The sequence below is a fragment of the Lissotriton vulgaris genome, chromosome 10 (assembly GCF_964263255.1).
Source record: "Lissotriton vulgaris chromosome 10, aLisVul1.2, whole genome shotgun sequence".
NCBI classification, from domain to species: Eukaryota; Metazoa; Chordata; class Amphibia; order Caudata; family Salamandridae; genus Lissotriton; species Lissotriton vulgaris.
The window spans coordinates 997920275-997946320 of record NC_141698.1 but is presented as its reverse complement, the minus strand read 5'-3'; the positions used below and the strand labels follow the sequence as shown (position 1 = coordinate 997946320).

Sequence of the window (26046 nt, the reverse complement as noted above, 5' to 3'; positions counted from 1 at the left end):
AGTGTACTTCGGGCGACCCCTCGCGTCCTTGAAATAAACCTCCTCTTTAATCTAACTGCCCCTGGTGGAGGAGTGATGCTGGCATCAGGTGCAGTCAAGATCGGTTAGCCCCGGGCTGCCCCGTGCCCGCCCCAGCCTGGCACACTTTGTCTGGATCTGGTTTACCCCCGTCTCCTGTGCTAATTTCTTTGCGCGAGCCTGCGGCTCCGAACTTGACCCACGCTGACCTCTGACCCCGCCTGCCCAAAGCATGCCCTTCTACCGGCGCACCGTGTCCCCGGGCCGCCTGTGCCCGCCTCGCCCGGCCGGGCCGGAGCTGCGGGACCTGGCGGACGTGTGCAGCCTCGCGCTGCACTCCGTGCTGCACCAGCTGGCCGACCTCAGCCGGCACTCGCTGTCCATCCTGGGGGGCATCGAGGGCCACCTGAAGGAGCTGAGGGGCCGGACCCGCAGCCTGGAGCTCAGGATGGGGCGCATGTACCTGCTGCTGTCCGGGAGCCACATGGGGCGCCGGGGCCGGACGCCCCCCGGAGGAGCGAGGCCGCAGAGCACAGGTAAGGGATGGGAGTTTAACACTGCTTGCATGGAGAGACAGGTGGGAAACAGAACTGGGGAGGGGGACATGGACGTGAAACGATGACTGAGGGGGGGCATGGGGTTGGAGGGAAGGGGAGATCAAGGTCTGGTTTGCATTTTGGGTCCTGATTAAAATGTTTGAAAAACACCGGCTATTGTGAAAAACAAACCAACCACGATTGGTTTCTTAACAAAATTCACAAGTGAGATTAATAATGAATGATTGAGTGCACTTTTGAGTTGTGACATAGTCCCTCGTGCTTTAGAATGCAAGCTCAATGTGAGGCGGAGTCATACATCAAACAGCCACTAGCAGGAGATTAGTGGGTACAATGTTAAGTAATTGCTGACAGCAGGTATTTAAGACAACTATACTTTCAAGCTTGACCTACAGTAAATATCAGTCTCCAAAAATGAGTGACTGCGCCCATCTCCTATACAAAGTAAGTTCAGAGTTCAAGGGTTAGGCAGCATTTGAGATGCATCGTCCATGGTGGGACACAGGGAGTGGGCAGGAGGTGAATTAATGGGTGCATTGTTAGGGTGACCAGATCTCTTGAATATCTCCGGACAGTCTCGGTTTGCAGAGGATTGTCCCGGTGTCCCACGCTTTTGTTAAATTTAAATAATGTCGGGGTTTTTGGGACATAGATCAGGGCCTCTTGCAAAGCAGCATTGACAGGTATGCTGTACTTTCACAGGCAGCTCTGAAGTCTGGAATAGTTTAAGTAATTTATCTGTTTCTTCCAGGCAGCACAGGAAGAGATCCATTCCTACTCCCAGCAGAGATACAGGGTTGGGAGAAGGGTGCACCGGGGATGTAGGGTAGACGTGCAGCCAATGCTTAGGTTATGCAAACATAGCCTTGCAAATGTGCGTGTGTGTATATCTATCTATCTATCGATCTCTCTATCGATCTATCTATCTATCTATCTATCTATCTATCTATCTATCTATCTATCTATCTATCTATCTATCTATCTATCTATCTATCTATCTATCTATCTATCTATCTATCTATCTATCTATCTATCTGTCTGTATGTCTTTCTGTCTGTCTGTCTGTCTGTCTGTCTGTCTGTCTATCTATCTACCCACTATAAAACCAAAATTTACAGGGACGTTATAGTTAAGATCAGATTTTACACGCAAAGAACCATAGAAATTTAGTAGTTTCAGTTATACCAATCTGAAGAAACAATAACTTGTGCTGTAAGCTTACTAGAACTCACGCCCCTGCTGTGCGTAGCTTTCGGATCAATAATTGTCACTGACCGTGCCATGAGTGATTTAATATGTGAGGTCATAAGCAGTGCATTGAGCGGTGTAAGTTATAATTAGCTCAGGTAACTTTAACTGCTGGTTTTGTACGAGCGAAATCTGAGCCTAACTATACCATCCCTATAACCATTGTTTTTTCAGTGATTTTATATATATGTTGTAGTAGGAAATTAAATTAAAAAACACATAAAAATTCACTTTCACACAAGTCAACGGTTACAACGATATTATAGTCAGGAAATATAATGTTTAAAAAACCTTAGACATTTACTAATAAACATCCCAAAGGATACAGGGACTTTATAGTTAGGCACAGATTTTAAACATACAAAACCATAGAAATTCAACAGTTATAGTTAAGTGAGCTAACTATAACTTATGCCCCCGCAATGCACTGCTTATGGTCTCATGTAAGGCCATTGGCAGTGCATTGCGGGGGCGTAAGTTATAGTTCGCTCTGTTAAATACAACTGCTGAATTTCTATGGTTTTGTTCGTGTAAAATCTTAGCCTAACTATAACATCCCTGTAACCTTTGATTTTTGTTTGAATTTATAAGGTTTTTAGAAAATTCTGTTAACTATAATGTCCCTGTATCCTTTGTTTTTTAATGAATATATATATATTGACGCATTTACAAGGCTACGTAAAAAATGAGACAGGCCAGATATAGAAGTACTTTTATGTCTGACCTGTCCCGGTATTTGCTACGCAAAATCTGATCCCCCTAAGCATCCCCCAACAAATGAGGGACCGATGGGTGCTCAGTAATTATTCGAAAGTGGTTAGAAACCAGGGCGGAACATGGGTCATAGGGGTCACCATCATCCAGATTAGCAAGACTGCAGAGCGGATGAGGATGGGATGCTCAACGCTGCCTGGTTAGTGGGATCAGGCAGCATATAAGAAAAAGATGTTTGAGAGAGGGGGAAATAAGATCTCGCTGGTCAAGCCACCAGATGGTGTGGGAAAACAAAACAATGTCCATTAGTTAGATCCCAAAGCAGCACAAGAAGTCAAAAGCTCCCATTGTTAAAAGGTGGTGCGTGAAAATTAAAAGTTCCTATTAGTCCCATTGAGCGATAGCTAGGCCGTCCTGGGCAGACAAAAGATGCCACTGGCCAAATAAGCAGTCAGCATAGAAAAATTAAAACAGTCCCGTTGGTTAGATATTGAGGAAGGAAGGGAAAGTTAAAATCCCACTTTGATCAAACACCCTGGAGATATGTGAAAGTAACATCAATGGTTAGATACCCAAGCATTATAAAAATGTCAAGATATAAGGGAAATTTAAAGACTGCGGGGGATATTTACAATGGGATATCGCCACAAGAACCTCACTTTTAGTGACGTTCTGGGAGCGATATGCTCTTCTCCATATTTACAAAGCTTTATGTGGCCTAACGCCTCCTTGTAAATAGGGCCCTTTTACACGCATCACTTAGTGTGAAAGTTGTGTGCAATGGGTGTTACTTTGGACATTCCACCACAACACACAATGCTTTTGACGCTGCCTCAGGTTTAAAAGGAGGTGTAAATCTGAGGCAGAGCCCAAAACTAACACCATGCAAGAGCAGGCGTTACAATGGTGAAATGAGGAGAAATATTTATATTTCTACTCATTTTTGCTTTTTCTATATGTGCGGCAGAATGCAGCACACATAGAAAGAGCAAAATGCCATTAATGATTATTTATGTGCAGGAAGGTGTCCCTACCTGCATATAAACAATAATTAAATAATGACGATTTGCTTCTTCTTTGTCTGCAGCACACATGGGAGTTACAAATCGCGATTAGTGGTTGTTTATTTGCAGGGAAGGACACCTTCCGGCACATAAACAATCATTCCCTGCATTGCAGGCACCCCTACATTATGGTGCAAGGATGCCTGTGTTGGTGGTAGGCAGCTAAATTTAGCGCCAGTGCTAGGGAAAACACATACGTGAGCCGCATTCTTGTGAATATAGCGCATCCCAGTATATATTGTCTGTGGCCACCAGTTGTACCAGACATTTGATTGCAGTAAAATGCCTTGCAGACTCCCTATCTGAAGAATACATCATTCCAGCCTACCCTTGCCTTGTTTGTTGTAGTTGAGACTGGCCCTAAAAACTCGGATATTTGAAATTAACGTGAGCATGAACAGCAAAAAAAGTTTCAACAGTTTTGGAGATACATGTCTGTAGTTTTGTAACACCATTAGGTTTTATCGTCATTTAATCCCGAACAGTAAATTATGTGGCAGAAAGCTATGATGTTGATTACAACCAGTACATCGTAATTTCTAACCGCTAACATATGACTTTGAATCCACGTTTTCAAAGTTATAGTATAGCCAACATGTGTTTTTTGCCCTGCTGGATATTAGGCCAGGCTTTTCTGAAGACTTATTAGAAGTACAAGTAATCAAGTATCATGGTGTAGTAAAGTCATAATGGGGTCTGTCTCTGAAATTGAAGATGTGGTCTGGATTCAGTCTCCAGTTTCTTCTCGTATTACGGTCTGCAGTGAATTACCATTTTATGGGATATAACCCTAAAATTGTTTTAAATGTTTTCGTTTGATTACGTTTAAAAGTTTGATTAGATTGTACTAGATATGTGTGGTTACTTTTTAATCGTATATTGGAATGGATCATCACCACTCGATTGACAGGCGTTTTGAAAGTATAAACAAAAATCTTTTAACAAATGTAGCTCAATCCCCCACTACCTACATCTATAAGTGGGACTGTTGGTACATCTTTTTTTCCTGCCCCTTTTGATGGGGTCGATTTGTTAAGAATAAATAATGGTTTCCCTTTGAACATTTAAATGAGGTTTTGCTGTGGTTTCTGTCAGTCAAAGCCTATTTTATGTTCTGGCTTGACAGCACAGCAGTCGCCAGACAATTATGTGAGCATCACTAAGGGGGGCTTTGGCTCCGCTCACATGTTGGGAGCCAGGAGTACACGTTTTGATTGGGCAGAAGTTGTGGGCTTCCACAAAAAAGTGCTTGCCCTCCACACAGCTGTGATCATTTTATTTATTTACCCAGCTGTCTGAGGTTGAACTTTCAATTGTAATGCTATTAAAGAGTTTTAGATAACTAGATAATGTATATTGTTTTTCTCTGGTAGTAGAACACATGGGAGGAGGGCAGTCATTAACTTACACAGACTTTTAGGACCTTTTAACCTAAATCAATATTATTCTGTAGCCCTTTCCTGCCACACAAATACACATGAATTCCAATGCTATTTACTTGTAATGCTTCACAATACCATCTCTTAAAGCCAGACTTATTGGCATTGCCAATGCTTGTTGCAATAATGATTTTCTGCTGAATGGCTACACGATTTTGGAGCTCTGCTGTGTAGGCAGCTCTATTTCAGATCATGCTGCAGGGATTGGTTTTGCGGCCTTCACCCGCTTTAAACCTAAGGTGATGTCCTGCCTCCGTGTGACTCCGGATACTGTTCCTCATACCTCGTGTCATCATGAAGCCCCTGTTTTAGCAGCTAAAGTGGGGGTTGTGACTGGAACCAATGGCCTGATGAGCTGATGGGATAAGGAAGGAAGGGTGAAAGGAAGGTAATGTGAAAGAAAGGGTGAAATGAAGGAAGGATGGATGAAAAGAACAAAGAAGTGTCAAAGATTGAATGGATGGGCAAGGGATCAATTGGAAAAGGATGGATCAATGGAAGAGTGAATGGATGGGCGGACAGAGGGGTGATTGGATGAATGATCAGTGGCAGCTGCTAGCTATGGGGAATGGAGGGTGGGAGTGATGGAAATAGAGGGCAGGAGGAAAACAAAAATGAAAAAAAAAAATCACTTACCTGACTGCACTCCTCGCTCCGGTCCTGATCTCCTTTCCTGTAAAATGGGCCCATCTAACTCCCTTAACCAATCCTGGCACTGCTCATATGCTGTGAGAGCAGCACCAGGATTGGGTGGAGTGGGCTGGCTGGTTGCTCCTTCTGGCCCTATAGCCGTAGGCTTGGTCTCCACCCATCTGTCTAAGACAGCTGGGTGGAGATCTTTAAAGTGTGCATGTTACTTTGGCCGACGCAAGACAGCCAACCAAAGTGACATGCGCACTTTGAAGTATCTAGCCAGCAACTGCTCCTGTCTTTTGCTGCCACTCAGTAGAAGAGGACACGCCCCGTTTGTTTCTGGGCTCAGGGATGGCGAGCTGCTGCAGGGAGCATGTCTGAAAAATAAAACCGCAATTAAATCTTTTCATTGTCTTTTTATTTTTCCTGCGGGACTCACAGCGGGCATCTCCCCTGCCCAAGTGAAGAAACCGCTGCTATGAATGATGGAAGTCTGAAAGGATGGATGTCCTGGTATGTGAACAGAATGATCCACGGGTGGATGGAATGGTGAAAGAATCAATGGATGGAAGAATGGTGGATGGTAAGTTAAAAGGGTGAATGGATGAGTGAAAGGACAGATGGATGGACAAAATGGTCAGTTGATGAATGAAAGGGTGAAAAAGATAGATGGATGGATGGAAGGATGGGAGAATGGAAGGCTGGAAGTGTGCGAGGACGAATGATTAGAAGAGTAGAAGGATGAATGTATACAGCGTTGGTTATAAGATAGGGTTGGGCTTATTTGCTTCACTCACTCAGCATCAGTAGGGGTTTGGTTAAAAATGGGGGGCAGGAGGTATTTGAATGTTCTGGCTACTCCCTTTTCATGCTTTGTCTCCAGACATGTAAGCTGTGGCTGGGCTGGGTTTTCGTATGCGTGATGGTGGGAGATAGTGAGGTTTTCGGATAGGCAGGTGCATTGTTTTTGTACTATGGTCAGGGCCATGAACCTTTGGTTTCCACTATTGCTGGTTGGATCCGACTTGCTATTGCTTTAGGTTACTCTCCTTCTGGGGTTACTCTTTCCTTTTCCTGTGCAGGGCTGTTCGACGAAGGGGAGGGTGGCTTCTTGTGTCGAATGTCCTGGCGTGTTCCTAGGCGACATCTGCGGGACAGCCATTTGGGCTTATCTTAATACTCTCAGGTCACTTTATCCCATGGCTGTCCCTATGGCTCGGGATGGGCCTGCCGTGTTGAGTGTGTCTGCGTCCCGCGCTGCTTGTGTTCTGTTGGAATGCTGTTCCTTTTGGGGATTGCTATATTGGTGCTGCACCGACCCCCAAAAAACCATTTTTGATGATTGTTTTCGGATTTTAAATTCCATACGGTAATCTGTTGAGCAAAAATTTATCAGATAATCTGGTTTATTATGGAAATGTTACTGGAATTTCTGGAATGGAATGTATGCAGTTGTGAAGGCTTATTTACACAAATTCTGCATGCATTATAGAATGCAACAAACAGGCATGTTGCAATGCAACACAACCGTGTCTTTCAGGCCTACTACAGTTTCAGAGTTCTCTACGACTTTTAGTTAAACTTGCAGGACATAGGTACGGATGGCAGCCTTCCATCCTCCTGAGTTTGAGGACCATAATGTTGGCTTGAAGCGGCAAAAAACTGTAGTTGATGTTGTGCACAATTTAAGTGGTTGCAATTATAAAGATTGATGATAAAAATAATAATGATTGCAGTCATCTTTATTATTATTGGGATTAATATCATTAGTGCTATTGTCGTGTGGTTCAGAAGCAAATGCTTTTCAAAGTTGCTGTCCATTAAGTCAAGTAGTTTTACATGGTTTTGCCTAAATCGAGGTTGCTTTTTGTTTAACAGGTTACCCTTTCCCAGTTACTCCTATGTTTATATATTGTATTTAAAATGCCTAAACTTGCAACATGGGCCTACATTTCCATCATAAACCACGAGGCCAATGACCTAGGTAGTGGTTTGCAAACATTACCAGAACCCAGGTTACCCGGTATGTCGCTTTATATGCCTAGCCTTTCATCCTTCTGTGTTCTCTAGCGCCGGGAAACCCCCGGGTAGCTGCGCGCTGTACAAATGTAATAAATATATAAATAAATAAAATAAAAATAGCACATTTATGTTATGGTCGTTAGCTTGAAAAATATATTATGTCAAACAGGGAAATGTTTATTGAAAACAGCAAGTTAAATAAAGGACAGCACAATTTTATTGTCTGCTGAAAATGGGGTGACAAACGTACTCAATTATGCAGTAAACATTGTAGAATTGTGCACCCTAGGTTTGCTAACAAATACATTCTGTGTAATCTGTTGCGTCATAGTTATTAACATATGGTGCATTCCTGCTCTCTATGTGTCCTGGTTCATTTGTGGCTGCTGAGCACCAAAGCAGCCCTCCTTTTGCCATGGTGCAAGGGTGTCTGTGTTACAGACAGAATTGTTTTCCTGCAGGAAGGGACTCCTCCCTGCACAAAAACAATCCTTGAGGCATTTTCCACTTTCTACATGTGCTGCGGAATGGTTAGTTCCATAATCCACAACATACACATTAAGCGCACAACTTATAGCTTATACATCAAATGCAATGCTCATGACCTCAACATGGATGTAATAGACGCAAATACAAATGTCATAAATAATCATTTTTTTAATGCTGTTATTGGTTTTTCATAAGTTTGAACATTTGAGCATGCCATTATGAAACGTGCATATTTTCATTCAAACACTTACAAAAAGTGCATGGATACAGAAAAGTTTACATGTAGCATTATATCTACATGTATACCAGTGTCGTAATGTTGGTGACACTACTGGATCTTACAATTGCGTACATAATACAATAACATTTTCAATAAACATTTATTATAAGCTGTCCTATGAAATAATGTATGTACCCAGTGTCTGCTGTAGTTAGGCATGACTCTATTCGCATTCTGATACTTTTGTTTGTCTAGCGTTGTGGGTGTGAGGTAGGTTTGATGGGCATATGTCAGTGCAGGTTATTCCTGGTGTTACTGGATTGATGTCCGGGGTCGGGGGGGGGGGGGGGTTAGGGGGTCATTTGAGCTATCGATTTTTTTTTACGTTTGTGTACTTGCTTGCAGGCTATCCTGGCCCTGTTGTGGGGTGCTGTTTGTCGCAATTAATTTTGTTTCTACATAAGCTAAATATTTATGTCAATCCATGTGGGTTTCGGTGGTGGGCGTCTGTGACATGTTGGATTGGAGGATCTCGTGTCCCGCCACAAGGTCCCTACAAAGGATGTCATAAATAAAGTTACAATCATACATGTCACTTTATTATTAACTCTATGAGTGAGACAAATATGATCGTAGCATTACTTATTGGTTTGAGTATGTGCTGTTATTTAATGACATTGTGCTTTTAGGTTGTGTTACTTATCAGTATATATATTGCACGGTTATAGGCGTGGGCCTGATCCAAAACGGCTGTAGGCTGCCTTCTCTCGCTGCACAAGGCTTTGGCCATGCACAGCTGTGATTGGTCGTAGCTCCTGGCCAACCGACCCACGTAGGTGGTCAACCCCTGCTGCACATGGCCTTAGAAGCAAAACAACAACAATGGTTCTGTCGGGGATCACAAATAATTTGAACAACCTGTAATTAATACACATTCAAACAATATATCCCGTGAGGGATATAAGGAGACAGAGACACACACTACCGGATATGGTTCAAAAGGTAAATCTTTTTAGTATAGACCTTGGTTGAGGATAAATCCACAATTTTTTGGATAGCTGTCCAAAACGAAGAAACACGTAGTCTTTATATACGTTTAGTGATCAAGTCGTGACTGGTGACATGCTATACAAAACTGAAACAAATGACACATAATGATACAAAGAGACAAAACATTAGATCATGAATGTCCACTTTTGAATACAATTGTCACAACTGGATGAACTGGTACCTTGTTTTAGTTGAGACTTTGTGTGTCGGATACACATAAAGAACGTCGATGTTTCGACCCTATATGTTAGTGCAGATTTGAATACATCTGTGTCGGGTCTTTATCAGGACTCAAAAGGAGGAGGTAGGACAGCCTTTGAATGTAAGACAATGGGGAAGGAGGAGTCAGAACCGTGTGTGTGCCAGCAGTAAATGGTAAATTGAAGAGACCCATTGGGGCTCATCTGAATGAATGTATGCACTTTCTTCAGTGGGTTCTTCGAGGGGGGGTGAGAACGTCAGCCGACAGACTCGAAAATTAAGTCTTGGAGTGGATTCTATAAAAACAATCAAGGCACAAATCAGATCTCTAGAGTGGAACTCAGGTACTCATTACATATATCATTAACTGTGGTTGAGGTCCATACCTTATTGCTTTGTAATACTCAATCCCACACATCAGCCGGAGTGTAGATCTGGGGGGTGCCGCCGTAGCGATCACCTGCACTGTAAAAACTGGGGAGCTTCTGGGGGGTGCCGCCGTAGCGATCACCTGTAATGCAAAAAAGGGGGGAGCCTATGGTTAGCCAACCAGGGGAAAATCCGTAATGTCGATATACACCTTGGTGATGTGAAAAGTGGAAATCACATGCAGCATGCAGTCTGCCATACTGTGCTTCATAGTAAGTATTTATTTATTTAAAAAGTTTTATATAGCGCAAACAAGATCTTTACAGATATCAGAGCGCTTTACATAGACGGGTACATGAGGGAGCAAAGTCAAACAGGTAAACAGGCTTTACATAGAAGGGTGCATGGGGGAGCATATTCAAACAAGTAAATCAATAAATCACAGTATAAATAGTACAACTAAGTGACAAAGCCAATCATGTGAATGATAAAAACAACTCTTACAAATAGGTCAAGGGTCAAACATGTAATACAGATCGGTGCAGGGTGTTAACAGGGTTCGAGATAGTAGCTCAAGTGTATTTAGCCATGAGGATCGCTTTTACTTCTTTTTTAAAGAGTGCAGTGGAGGAGATAAGCCTGGTTTCGGGAGGGAGAGAGTTCCAGATCCTAGGCGCCATTCCTGAGAAGGAGCGCTTGCATGTTTTTTCCTTCCGGAATCTTCGAGGTTTCAGCAGGAGATTGTTTGTGCCTCTCGTGTTTCTACTTCCCCCAGAGATTGTCAACTTCTGAGCAAGGTAGCCGGGTGAGTTTAGGTGTACCGCCTTGTGTGTCATGCAGGCGATTTTCAGATGTATTCTGGCTTCAAAAGGCAGCCAGTTCAGGGATTTCAAGTCAGGGGTAATGTGGGAGTACTTTTTTGACCCAGTGATGAGTCTCGCTGCAGCATTTAGAGAAGCTTTTAGTGGTGCGGTTGTAGTTAGGGGGAGTCCGCAGAGGGCGGTGCTGCCGTATTCAATTCGTGGGATGACTAGTGCTTGTACTGCAGTTTGGAAGTCTTTGGCTGGGAGGTAGGGTTTAAGTTTCCTCAGAGTATTGATCTGGAAGTTCGCTCCCTTTGTTGCCTTGCTGATATGTTGCTGCATGTTCAGATTAGTGTCGAGTGTTATGCCTAAAGATTTTGCTGAATCCACGATGGTGGGTTGGACATTAAGTGCGGTAAGGAGTTTAAGCCAATGTTGAGTGGTGGATATCTTCGCTGGAGGTGAGATCAGAAGGAACTCTGTTTTCAGGGCATTGAGTTTGAGGTGATTATCGGCAAGCCAGGATTGGGTGCAACTGATCGTTGAGTTCAGGAGCAGGATGTCATTGGGTGATTGTAGCTTGAGGTAAAGTTGGGTGTCATCAGCGTACATGTGAAAGTGTACATTGGATGCTTGTAGCAAGGTGGTGAGAGGTTCCATGACTAGGTTGAACAAAGTTGGGGATAGAGAAGATCCTTGGGGGACGCCTAGCGTTACAGGTATTGGCGAGGACATCAGGTTGTTGCTCTTAAATTTTTGCGACCTGTTGTGAAGAAAGGAAGTGAACCACTTGAGGACAGTTCCAGATAAGCCCATTCTTGTGTTTAGTAGTTCTAGTAGATTCTCATGTTTAACGGTGTCGAATGCTGAGGAGAGATCAAGAAGGATGAGGAGGCAGGTGTCGTTTTGGTCTAGCATTTGAAGTGCGTCGTCAATTATGTGAGTCATAGCAGTTTCTGTGCTGTGTCCTGCTCGGAAGCCTGACTGGTGAGGGTTGAGGAGATCGAATTGCTCAATGTGTTTAGACAATTGTAGTTGTGCGCATTTTTCCAGCAGTTTGGCGAGAGTGGGGATATTGGTGATGGGACGGTAATTGTTGAGATCCGAGGGGTCGGCTGTAGGTTTCTTTAGCAGAGGTGTGACCTGGCCAACTTTGAGGGAGTCAGGTATGATGCCTTGTTGGAGAGAGCTGTTGATAATTTTAGTCCAGAGAGGGAGAAGAAAAGGGGTAAAGTCTTTTACTGCGGAGGCAGGGAGGGGGTCCGTGAGGTGATTGGATGGTTTCAGGGTGCTGAGCAGTTTGCCAATTTCTTTTTCCGAGTATATGCCGAAGGTTGACCATGTAGCATTGTTTTTTGGTTCAGTGGGTGCTAGGCATTGGGGTTTGGAGTAGAGGCTTGCGTCAATAAGGAGATCGCTTTTTATTTTGTCGGTTTTTTGGATAAAGAAAGCAGCGAAGTCTTCACAGGAGGGTGCCTCACGCCCAGTGTTTAGTGGTTGTGGTTGCTCCTTTGATTGTGACTTGATTAGCTCAAACAGTTTTCTCGGGCGGTTTTTTGCTTGGTCGAGTTGGAGGCTGAAGAAGTCCGATTTTGAGCGTTTTATTTTCCTGAAGTAGGCGTTTCTCTTTTTCTTCAGATCTTTTAGGTGCATTGCGGAGGGGGCTGATCTCCAGGTCCGTTCTGCGATTCGCATGTCTCGTCTGTCCTCGTTGAGACTCCCGTCGTACCATGGTTTGGAGATTTTAGTAGAGACTCTTTTTAGCTGCATAGGTGCGACCTCATTAATTATAGAGGTCATAGCGTTGATATAGTGGTCAGTCAGAATATGGACGTCCGTGGCGCCTGTAGGTGGGAGTAGGAGATTGCAACTGTTAGGGGGCAAAGAGCCTGGTTTGAGTTTTTTCAAGTCTCTTTTCCAGACTTTGGGCTTGGAGAGTTGAGCCGGGATGATTTTGACTTTTTCATTGATAAAGAATGTGATAATATAATGATCTGACCAGTCACAGGGTTGGATGGATTCGAGTTGGATAGACTCCTCTTTGGAGATGATCAGGTCGAGGGTAGAGCCTTTCTTGTGGGTTGGGCTGTTGCATATTTGGGTGAGGTTAAGGGCAACAAGGAAATTTTTAAGACTATTTACCACTGCGTCGTTGCGGTCATTCCAGTGAAGGTTGAAGTCACCAAGGTATATTTGGGTGAGCTGCCGTCCGGAATTGGTTGAGATCATATCCATGATTTGTTGGGAAAAGGTGAGATTGTCCCTGGGTGGGTGGTAAATGCTGTGAAGAGAGCATATCGGTTTGCCCTCACTAATGATGTCGAGGCAGATGTATTCCCAGGATGTTGGGGATGGTAGGGATGTGGAATTGACTTTCTGAACAGAGAGGTTGTCCCTGTAGATGCATGCGATTCCACCACCTATTTGGCCTTTTCTGTCGAGCCTGATAATGTGATAGTTGGGAGGAACCAGAATGTCCATTATGGGTGTTGAAGATTCAGTTAGCCATGTTTCAGTCAGGATGATTAGGTCAAGGTCCTGCGATAAGAGTAGTTCAGCAATGGCGGCGGAATGTTTCGTGGCCGATCTGCAGTTGAGAAGAGTGCAATTGAGACGGGGTGTGTAGAGGGTGTTAGATGGTTCTAGGGAGAGAGGGATTTTTCTAAGGTTATTGGGGATAGAGGATCTGCTGTTTAGTGTGGGTGGTCTAAGGGGATTTGGGTATATCGTGGGAATGTTGCGGTGTGGTGTGGTTGGGTGAAGTTCGGGGGCTGGGTCATAGGAGCGGAGAAGGGTGAGTGTGTCGAGGTCAGAAGAGGAATTGTGGGTGCGGCGAGGGCGGTTGTTGCGATTAAGAACTGGGATTGAGGTCGGATTGGGGTGGGATAGCTGATCGCGAGAGTTGGTCGCGGGGGTGGGTGTGTCGAGGTCAGAAGAATTGTGGGTGCGGCGAGGGCGGTTGTTGCGATTAAGAACTGGGATTGAGGTCGGATTGGGGTGGGGTAGCTGAGCGCGAGAGTTAGTCAGAGGGGTGGGGGACAAGTTGGGCGGGGATGTGATGATGTGTGAGGGGTTGCGGGGGCGATGCGGGGGACGAGGGCAGTTGCTGTGCCTATGAGCCGGGATTGCCGCCTGGTGTGGGGCGTGATTAGGGTGGGAGTCAGCCGGCGGAGTAGGTGACAAGTTGGGAGGGGAGATGGAGGTGGGTGGGGGGTGTATGGGGTGTGTGGAGAGTAGTTCTTTGATGGCGTGTATCTCTTCTTTGATCTGAGTGAGGGTGGCCGTGATGTATTCCATCGAAGGGCAGGTGATGGGGGTGGGGGTGGGGGTGACCGTCAAGGGTGAATGGCTGACCAGGGAATTCGTGTGCATGTGGGAGAGAGGGCTGGTGTTAGAGCAGGTCTGCGTTGTGTTGGTGTGAGGGATGGAGTTAGGTGGGCAAGAGGTTTTGGGCGGTAGGGGTGTGGATGAGGTAGGGAGGAGGATGGTGTTATGGGTGAGGGCATTGGTGGTAGACGGGGGGGTCAGGGTGTAGGCAGGGAGACTGATAGCCGTGGTGGGGGTGTAGGGAGGGTAATGGGGGCTGAGAGTAGGAGGGGAAGTGGGGTTGGAGATGGTCCTGTTGAGGGGGAGGGGAGTTAAATTAAGAGAGTGGGTATGTTCTGCGAAGTTGGTTGGAGGGTAATGAGGACTGAGAATGGGGGGGGATAAATGGGAGGAATTGTCAGAGTGCGTGTTATTCTGGTGGTGAACTACGTTAGGTGTGTTATGGGTGGGTGCTGTGCTGTCAGCGGCGAGCGGGGTGTTAATGCCCGCTGTATGTGTGATAGGAGAGTTGAAGGTATGTGTGGAATGCGTGTTATTCTGGTGCTGGACTACGTTAGGTGTGTTATAGGTGGGAGCTGTGCTGTCAGCGGCGAGCGGGGTGATAGTGCCCGCTGTATGTGTGATGGGAGAGTTGAAGGTATGTGTGGAGGTCTGCGAGTTGGTAGAAGGGGCGGGGGAGAGAGCGGTGTAAGAGGGGGAGCGATCCGTGTCTGTGAGTGAGTGCTGAATTGCGATAGTGGGGTTGTGGGTAGGGGATGGGAGGTCAGGGGTGGTAGGTATGTCCCTGATTGAAGCGTATGTAGCTGTGAGGTCATGATTGGCGTGACTAGGGGAGATGTGAGTGTTTGTCCGTGAGTTGGAGAGGTGTTCTTTGAAAGTGGGGAACATGTTGTCTAGTAGTTCCAGGTTCCTGTCTGTCGATTGTGATAGGACAATCCCGTTATTGTAAATAGTGATGGTGGCTCTGCCTGGAAAGACTTGGGATGGTGTGATGGAGAGAGTTAGACTATGAGCGGATTTTCTGGTGGAGGATACTGTGAGTAGGGTGAAGAACGCGTTTCTCCATTGTGCTCTGCGTGTGGTGTGGAAGATGATATCAGTGTTCAGGGATCCATTGACCGGTGAGAAGTAGGTGTCAGCAAAGGGCGTTTCCGGGTGTGACCTAAGGAAGTTGTGTTTAAAGCGTTTGGCGGCTTTTTTGGTGAGTGATGGTGGGTAGTTGATTTTGTATGTGTGTTTGCCGATAGAGTCCATGTTGCGTTGAAGGGTTAGGTGGGTATGGGAGAGTGCACTAGTGCACTATAGTGGTACAAATGTGCGGAAAAGCAATTGTGCCAAAACAGTTGCATACAGTAGGTTACACAGTAATAAGTTATAGATTACCAAAGTGGCAATAGTAGTCAGGCAGCCTACCCAGGAAATAAGAGTGAGCAATAGAGCGAGTACATAAGGTAAATTCTAAGGCACAAGGTGTAAGGATAGGCATAATACTGATAATATATAAGGGTAGGGTACAATGGGGGAGTGCACTACTGCACTATAGTGGTACAGATATGCAGAAAACAAATGCGTACAGTGGGTTACATATTAATAGGTTATAAATTACCAAGGTGGTACAAGTGGTGAACCAACACAGCCTGGATATAAGCATATGCGGTAGAGCAAATAAATATGATAAATTACAAAGTACAAAGTGTAAGTGTAGGTACAATACTGATATAATATATGATATACGGGCAGTATACAAAAATAGATATGAGGTAGCATACGGTAAACTACACAGTACAAGGTGTGAGTAAGTGTAGGTGTAATCCTAATAGTGTGTAAGGGCAGGATGCAAGAAAAAATATGAGGTGGCACACGATACAGTTTACAGTAATATACGTAAATATATGAGGAATCAATCGGTGCATTCCAGGAAAAAGTGAGATAGGTGCAGCTTACAGGAATGAACAATAGACAGAAACAAATCAGGAATGATATACTGAGACTAGGTGCCGGTGCGGCCAAAAATCTGCGTGAGGCAGAAATGACATTAGCGAGCAGCCAGAATTAGTTGAGGTAGCGCTCTGTACATTACCAGTAGGAAATACTGCGTAGTAGGTATAGGTATATGAGGTAGCAATCCGTGCATTACAACTGTTCAAAATCCAGGCAGAAATACAATACTACAGTAATAGGCAGACATTCTTTTCAATATGAGGTAGCCCTCTGTGCATTACAAGATATAGGTGCAAAGTATAGGTACACAAGTGTTCAAAATATAGGTGGGCATCTGAGCATTACAAATGCTCAAAATATAGGCGCAAAATATAGGTACACAAGTGTTCAAAATATAGGTAGAAGTACAATATTGCAATAATGAGCAGGTATCCTTTCCCAGGAAGGTGTAGATAGATCACTGAGCAGAGAACTCAGAACTGATGAAAGTGACTAGACCAGGCTGGCCGCCCACGAGAGAGACTAGTCTAAAATGGCCGACACAAAGGTAGAGAGGCAGTAGTCCTCTGTTTGTTGCTGTTACCTAGATAGCAGGGAGGAGCAGTTTCCCTTCACAGTCCTCTGTCTGCTGCTATTATTTTAAGCATAAGGGTAGCTTTCTGTTTCTGTTTGAGCAAGCCATGCTCAGACTAGCTGAGAGGAGTTCTTATCTCTGTGTGGGGGAGTTAGCTGAGGGGCCTCGTGGACATCAGAGGTAGGTAGGAAGGGGAAGGGGGGATTTATTGCTACAGTTTTATGGCCCCAGCCATTTTGAACAAAGGAGGTAGTTTTTTAGGTGGGCGAGTGAGAGAAATAAATACCTTGAGACACTGTGTGCCTGTTGCGCTTGCCAGCAGAGTTTTGCAGAATTTTGCAGAAGGACTGTTATGTTGTAGTCCGAAATTGGCTCAGTCACATCTCCTTCGTAGATGTGTGTGAACGTGATGGCAAATCAGGGCTCCGTGTTACCCTATGAGGCCGGTCAAACGATTGCCATGTATCAGGGCTCCGTGTTACCCTATGAGGCCGGTCCAACGATTGCCATGTATCCAACCATGACAGTGGGGCATGCTACGGTCTTCTGCCGCCCCTGCAGCTATTGTTGTACTCTGGGTTAACTTCTCTCGCTCCTCAGGGCAGGGCGCCACATCCTCCGATCGCATCCAGTTTCTGGGGCATCCGGTGGCAGTCTCTACTCCTCCGTCGTCATCTCTGCGTTGCTGGATGATGGGGGGGGGGGCGTGGGCGTGGGTCTGCTGCAGTGTCCCTTTGCAGTCACGGTGCGGGCGGGAGGGGGGCCTTTTTGATGCCGCTGGGGCTCCTCTGCTTTGGCGCGGCCGGTCTTTTTAGCACTCCCCAGCCTCCGTGATTCACTGTTCCATTGCTGTGGAGCGAGCGGGCGACGTCCGTTAAGCAGACTCCCGGAACTTCAGCCGCCTCTGCGGTTCGGGAGGGTGTCTCCCTATACTGCCGTAAGTCCTTTCTGCCCCCCGGTGACACTGGAGCTCCTTTGTTACTTTCCGGTGCACGGAGGGGGGTGTCTCTCTCAGCCCTCCGATGTAGGTGATGCAGGATGATCCGTGGCGAGGGTTCGGCAGGCTCCCGGTGCTCCAGCGATGGTGGTGTCTGCGTTATCAGACTCCAGCCGCGGTGAGGGTTCAGTAGGCTCCCGGTGCTCCAGCGATGGTGGTGTCTGTGTTTTCAGACTCCAGCTGCCAGTGCTGGTCTTATGGCGGTACGATCCTCGGTGAGGGTTCAGCAGGCTCCCGGTGCTCCAGCGATGGTGGTGTCTGCGTTTTCAGACTCCAGCTACCGCTACTCCAGTCAGTGAGCAATCCGGCTACTTGTGCTGCTTTTTCGGATTCCGTTCCGTCGTGCTGGTGGTCGTGCTGGTGGGTGCTAACAGGGATAATGCCCTTTAAGGGATCCCAAGCACCGGGAGCTCTTCACAGGAGCTCCTACCAGGCGGCCATCTTGACGTAGTGTCAAAAGCTGTGTGGCTCAATGATTAGAGCGGCAGACCCTGATGCAGAGGTCTAGCCCGGGACCAGGGTTCAATTCCCCGCTTCTGCGGGTCTTGGGCTCAAAATTCCACGGACCTGATAAGTCTCACCTCGGCGCCTATTCCAATCATGGAATCCCACTCTGCAACTCTGGGCAATAGCTTGCTTAATCTCCACAACGGCCCCCACAACGCTAAGGATGCCTAGCCTCCACCTTGGGGGTGCCCAGGAGTGGACGCCTCACAGGGAAAGCCAGGATGGGTTCCATAGCGGTATTCGTACAAGCGCCTTAAGACCCTTGCGGGTGAGTAGTGCGCTATAAAGGTATCAATTTTTTTTTTTTTACAAAAGCCAAGTAGCGGTGTTCCTGAAGGTTGCGGTGGGTGAATTACATGCAGTGAAACTCCGAGGACTGGATGAGCACCTCTGGGGCATTCCCGTATAATATGCCGCATATTAAAGGGAGCGAGTGAGGTCCTTCGGTTGTAAATATCGTGCCAACTAGATAGATTGTTAAAAACGTTTGGCGTGTTAAGCGGTCCTGTACTTGTAAAGTTTAAGTGCCCCGGCCGTGCTTAAAAACCGAGTGATCGCTTTCGTTAAAAACAGTGATTTTAAAAGAGCAAAAATTGTATTGTTAAAAGACCGCGCTCCTTCCACGAGTAGTACTGTGTCTGGAGCGGGTGATTCACGGCTAATCCGTCACAATGAAGTCAACGTGATTGTGTTTGTGAAATGCTAATTCGAGCGCTTTCCAAATGAACATATTAGTCACTCAAACAGTGCGTCACGGTGAAGTAAAAGTGATTGCGGTTTGTGAAAAGCGAAATCGGGCGCGTTCTAACTGCAAATGATAATTCTCCACTATGGAACCATTGGTTATCTTTAAAGCAGTGCGTGTTAAGGGGCATGCAACGTCCTAATGGAATGGCACTGTGTGCGACACTTACTGAAGGAAAGCAGCTCTTCCAGTCCTCGGAGTTTCACTGCATGTAATTCACTCACTGCAACCTTCAGGAACACCACCACTTGGCTTTTGACACTACTTACTATGAAGCACTGTATGGCAGACTGCACGCTGCATGTGATTTCCACTTTTCACTTCACCAAGGTGTATATCGACATTACTGATTTTCCCCTGGTTGGCTAACCATAGGCCCCCCCTTTTTTGCATTACAGGTGATTGTTACTCCAAACCAAGTAAAAGCACTTCCTTGACTAGAGTTCTGCTTTCATGCCAAGTTTGATGTAATTCTGTTCAGTCCTTTTTAGGTCTCACCTACGCAGCACACATGCGCTACATAGGAGGGCCTTTAGCCGTCACTCTGCTCATTTTCAAGCACTGCACTCGTGCTTGAAAAGGAGCAGGGGCGCGCCACGAGTGCAGTGCTTGAAAAGTGAACACTGCTCTGCCAAGCGCGCGCGCACCTCTCTCCCCGCCCACACGTCCCGTTAATCTTGAGGTGCTATTACTGGCAGAGCTTGACAGAGTGCTTTCTGTTCTGCATTGTCAGATTTAACAATTATTATTGTTACAAGCTGGGCAGAAGAGGGGATGGACCTTGAAAAATAGAAGTAACTTCTAATCTTCCTGCTTTTTCACAAAATATGTGCAGTCACACTGTGAATTATGGTATGTGTGGGAAATATCAAAATGTGCAAGTGTTAAAAGTGCTTGCCAGTGCCTTTGTTCGCCTGTAGCTTTCTTGCCCATGCAGGTCTCCTGCACTGTCACCAGTGCTGGCGTTTCAAATGGCCACCGGTGCCAGCCCCTCCTCACAGTGCTGTTTACCACTGGCAGCTGCTCACACACCCACCAGTGCCTGCCTCTCACTCTGCCCACCAGAATCAGGTGCTGACATAGTTCATCAGCCAGAGCTTCTCAATAGGCACTAGCAAGAGTTCCTCAGGCCACCTACCAGCAACAGCTCCTTCCTGCCACCAGTGTAAGTGCGTCACAGTGTGAGTGTGTGTGAGTTCCTCATTGTACCATGAATGTAAGCTCCTGTGACTTTACAATCGTGAATGGTCCTTGCTATATTACCGGTGTGAGTTCCTTACAGTGTGCACTAGTGCAAGCTCCACAAGGTACCACTAGTGCGAGCTCCCGGCTGCTCCACCCTGAGCATTTCTTTCTCACTCCGCTCACTATTGCAAGCTCCTCAATCTCTCACCAGTTTCCATCACATCTGTGCATGAGCATCAGAGGGGAGATATAACTGCATTTTTCTCCAGTTCATGGTTCTCTGTAGAATGAGTTGTAATGAAAGAAGAGACAATAACATTTGGAAGGCAGACAGTGCAGCAAGGTAGTCAGGGCACTGAGTTAAGGAGGTGTAGGATCTCACGATGTATACTCATTACATTTAGATGTTAAGATATTGGGGCAAATGTATGAGACAACCGCAAGCTCAGGGAGCAGTGTATCTTCTCCCATGCACAGATCTCAGTAATGCAGGTGTTACTACCGTCTGCCATGGTGCACATAAAACATGGACATTTGACAAATTGAGTTCGTTCACTTTGTAGTACAAAAGCTGCCTACTCTATAAATGATCAAATTACTGTCATAAGTAAACTATGCAACAGAATGGAACCCACACGCAGAAGGCTGGAGTGTATTGGGTTGTGCTAGATAATAGCCTCCCTCCCAAACCAATATAGACAAGCATTGACATAGCCAATAGGTCTCGCCTTTCGGGACTTTATAAGTATTTAATCATGCAGCACAATATCCTTGGTGCAACATCAACTGTTGCATGGCCAAACACTTAAAATGTCCCAAAGGCGAGACCTATTGGCTATGCCAATGCTTGTTTTCTGTAGAGGAGAACAAAGTTTACAGTGGGGCTTACTATGGAAGAGTAACTTTTTGATCTCTGTTCACAACCCCCTTGATAGACCTGCAAAACACCTGCAATGTTGGACCCACAAGGAAAACGTGACCTACCCATAACTATATATTCACTGAACAAAACGGTTAAAAAGTGAATCATGGTTCCAGCTCAAACCTCTGAAATTCACCAGTTACGGTTTGCAACGCATGCAACACTTGCCATAACTCAATGACACTCGCCATGCTCAAAACACTCAATAAAGAAAATAACATGCTCTGTTATCTTGATAGCGAGTGGCATGCGTTATGGCATGTATTGCATGCATTGCTAATCTCCCTTTCATGAATTTCATTGCTTTCAACCCCCTCTGCCTACAATCTTCACCCACAGAGTGTAGGGGTTGGTCAGAGGCACTGCACCCTCATCACATGAATGTCTAACCCCCGCTGTGCTTGGCCTTTCGCCGTGCTCAATAGGGGTTGTCCGACGACCAGTGGCTAGTACCTGCACCCAACCCCTCATAGCCACCCAACACCCACTGTGAATAGCCTTTGGTCCAATGTGCACCCAGGCACCCATGATTAGCCAGGCCTGCTAAGCACAACTGTTTGGCCACAGGGTCTGCATAATGGCAGCAAAACACACAAGATATAGGCGGAATGTTGCACATTGGCAAAACATTCACCCCCCAGTTGCAGATCTGGGTTTAATCCATCGTTATTTTGCTCACCACGCCACCCCAGTTCAGACATGGACATATGCAAATTAGTCTTGACCCTGAGCCTCATTGGAACAGTCCAGCCCGAACTGCCATGCCATGTCTTCCCTGGACCGGAATCAAGCATCCTAGGACCGGTTTCTGGCTATCAGCCGTCATCAGCCAGGATAGCTTGACTCCAGTGGCGTAGTGAGCACGGGACCCAGGTCTGGGCATACCCTTCCCATATAGGGCGAACAGCAAAACACACAAGATGATAGACGGAATGTTGCTCATTGGCAAAACATTCACCCCCAGTCACAGATCTGGGTTTAATCCATTGTTATTTTGCTCACCACGCCACCCCAGTTCAGACATGGACATATGCAAATCAGTCTTGACCCTGTGCCTCATTGGAACAGTCCAGCCTGAACTGCCAAGCCATGTCTTCCCTGGACCGGAATCAAGCATCCTAGGACCAGTTTCTGGCCATCAGCCGTCATCCTCCAGGATAGCTTGACTCCAGTGGCGTAGTGAGCACGGAACCCACGTCTGGGCATACCCTTCCCACATAGGGCGAACAGCAAAACACACAAGATGATGGACGGAATGTTGCACTTTGCCAAAAAATTCACCCCCAGTCACAAATCTGCGTTTAATCCGAATCACTGACAGAATTTCGATTTCTAAAAAATCGACCTACTATAACATCGAGTCTCTAATATCGATAGCACTAATATCGACACCCTATACTTAACATGAAAACTACAACAATATCGAGCAAACTATATCGATGCACAAACATATCGTCTACAGAAATATCGTTAGCATAATTATCGAATACCATAATATCGACACTCAATACTACATATAACACACTACAATAATATCGAATACAAAAATTTCGATAGCACTATTTTCGTCTATATCAAAATATCGATAGCTAAATAATACTCCTTTTTTATATATAACACCAATAAATCTATTCTCTAAGTAATACACACATTTCAAATGACTTCACTAATGTATTTTCAATTTATTAAGTAACATTTAGTGTACAAAATTGTGTTTTCGCAAACTGACGAAATTTGTATATAAACTCTTTGTAAACATACTTATTTAATACTTAGTACTCATTTTACATAATCTTTATTTATTACAAGAGTTTTTTATACATAAATATATCATTTCAATTCCTCAACATAAACTATATAAGAAGATATATCTTAAATGTTTAACTTAAAAAAAATTCAAACTAACCAATAATAACTCGTCTTTACATATCTGACCAATCAGATAGCAAACTTAATTACACATAGACTATATAAACCAATCACAAACAGCCATACAAGTTGCAGGAAATATTCTTCGTGACCACATACTGCCAATTTTGGGAGCACCATCTATATTCTTCTCTGCAAGAAAATTCGTCCTGAAACTACAAGTAAGTAATCATATAGCTCTGTTAATAAATTCTAATGTTTTTTGGCTATTACTTATAGACCAAGAATTGTAACCTAATTTGTTATTTCTTTATGTACTTTACCTTTAAACAGACTCTACAAACAAATCCAGTTATACTTCAACTTCAAGATACAGGACACTTTAAATTTAAAAAAGGTATCTACATATGTTTAACATTTACTTAACGTTATTTGCCAATTATTGGCCTAATTTAAAACTCTATACTTTGTTTCTTAGCCTGTAAATCTTAATACATAATGTGAAGCCAGAATGTTTTGAGGAAAAAACGTTACAATGCTGTGTAAAAATGTTTTCTTCCTGTTCTTAAATATGTTTTTATGTGCTTTTACTCATAATACATGTGTCATCCTCGGTTCTTTTTAGCAAATAAGTAACAATGCTTTATAACAAATGTGTATTATTTATATAACATATAAACGCATTAGTAATTTTCATCAACTTTCTCTCTAAACAGAACTCAAAGGTACAGAAAAGAGATAATTCACATCAAAGAACAAACATTCTGCTACTACTATAATTCTCTTGGTAAGTTCATAAATAAAACATAACTAGTCTTTATAAACTCTATAGAATGTACTAGAAATAAAAATGACTCTTTTTATGCATCTGTTAGTATAATCTTCCTGTTCTTAAATATGTTTTTTTGTGCTTTTACTCATAATACATGTATCATCCCCGGTTCTTTTTAGCAAATAAGTAACAATGCTTTAGAACAAATGTGCATTATTTATATAACATATAAACGCATTAGTAATTTTCATCAACTTTCTCTCTAAACAAAACTCAAAGATACAGAAAAGAGAAAATTCACATCAAAGAACAAACAATCTGCTACTACTATAATTATCTTGGTAAGTTCATAAATAAAACATAAGTAGTGTTTATAAACTCTATAGAATTTGCTACAAATAAAAATGACTCTTTTTATGCATCTGTTAGTATAATCTTGGAAATTTCTCTTTTTAAATCCAAATAAACAAAACTATTTTTAGAGACGTTATAACGTTAAAAAAATGTTACCAAAAAACAAATTGTAACTTTTCCTATAACATACTTAATTATTTCTCAACAGACCGTGGCAATAGAAGAACAACATCAAACTGAACAAGCATCTACTTTCGATAAATAGAACATTACTGCTGGTAAGTAAATTACTAGAAGAATACTAGCTTAATTTAAAATGTTTTATACATTTCTGATTGTATTAATATTTGTATATTAACTTTTCTAGATACCAGAACTCAAGAATGACTGATGATGCAACATTTATTACATCTCAGAAAGGCACATTTTTGTTATGCTATATGGGCTACATTTATACTCAGGAGAAACAAAAAGACCTTAAAGTGAATTGGAAGTGTACAAAATATTACTCCAATAAATGCTATGGCCGTGCTACAACAAGGGAAACTAGTGTTATAAATACCACTGAACATAATCACCCACCAAACATCTCGGAAATAGAAGTGAGATCCACTCTTGAAAATATCAAGGAATTAAGTACCAGATCAGAACTACCTACCAACGTAATTCTGAAAGAATTACTACCTAAAGTTCCCAAAGAAGCAAGAGGTCAGCTACCATCTATTGCTACCATTAAAAGAACAATAGCAAGAACAAAAAAAGCAAGTCGACCCAATATACCAACTCCTAAAACTTTTGAAGAAGTCATAATTCCGCCAGAGCTTGTAATTACTCATAATGACGAGCCATTTATTTTTTATGATAATCATAGCAAGGACAAAAGAATAATCATGTTTGCAACTAATAACAATATAAAAAAAATTAACTGAAAGTACTACTTGGATGATGGATGGAACTTTTTCTATATGCCCAAAACCTTTCTACCAGTTATACACAATTCATGGGCAATATCATAATACCTGTATCCCCTTCATATATTGTTTATTACCAAACAAACAAGCCACAACTTACTCAGAAATCTTACAAAAAATAAAGGAACAAACTTCTGACTACTTCCCAATGAAAATCATCATAGACTTCGAGCAAGCTATGATTAATTCTATTTTGAAAACTTACCCACACACATCCATTCAAGGATGTTATTTTCATTTCAATCAATGTCTCTGGAGACATTTACAAAAATCTGCCCTTAGTGTTGAGTATGCAACAAATATAACTTTTGCATGCCAAATCAAACATCTCATTGCTCTGGCATATGTACCAGTAACTGATGTGGCCGAACATTACAATTTGTTAATTGAAAGTCCTTTCTACACCCAAAATGAGCAAAGACTCGCCCCACTTTTAGATTACTTTGAGGACAACTGGGTAGGAAGCCTACATAGGTCAGGCCACAGACGCCAGCCAAAATTTGCAATTCCCTGGTGGAATGTCTATCTACCAACACTCAACCAAGAGGCAAATACGAACAATGCTGTTGAAGGTTGGCACAATGCCTTCCTCTCTTCTACTGGACGTACAACACCCACATTACTCAAGCTAGTCACAGCTATACAAAAAGAGCAAAGCTTTCAGGAACTACGTATGCAGCAATCTGTCATACAACTGAAACCAAAAATCTCTAGACAAACTGCTCAAATGTATTTATATCTTCAACAGCAAGTCCAACTATATCCTACAACAAGAGGACTGGAATATTTAAAAATGATAGCCAAAACATTGAACTAATTGCAATAACTAAATTAATTTATAGAGATCAAACAATATCCTTAATCTAATAAAACACATATTTTAATATAATAAAAAAATATTTATTTAGTCTAATTTAGTTTTTTAACACTATTCTAAAAAGACTAAATAAATATATTATTATATCACAATATTTGTTTTTAAAAACTGCTTCCATCCAAATAAAATAACATAAATTTATAACTTACCTTTAAATAGAACATCATAAAGATAATCC

The 26046-nt window shown here is 43.7% G+C and overlaps 1 protein-coding gene across 2 annotated transcripts in view; it reads left to right on the top strand.

Annotated features, from left to right (window-relative positions):
- Positions 1-208: 208 nt before the first annotated feature.
- Positions 209-26046, top strand: part of NHSL2 (NHS like 2) — a 1157127-nt gene continuing 1131289 nt past the window's right edge. The window contains exon 1 of one of the 2 annotated variants that reach the window (XM_086942000.1): positions 209-554. In XM_086942000.1, coding sequence (XP_086798126.1) covers positions 251-554 — 304 coding nt within the window. In that variant the 5' untranslated portion in view covers positions 209-250. The remainder of the gene's footprint in view (positions 555-26046) is intronic. The other variant, XM_086941999.1, reaches the window with a different exon arrangement.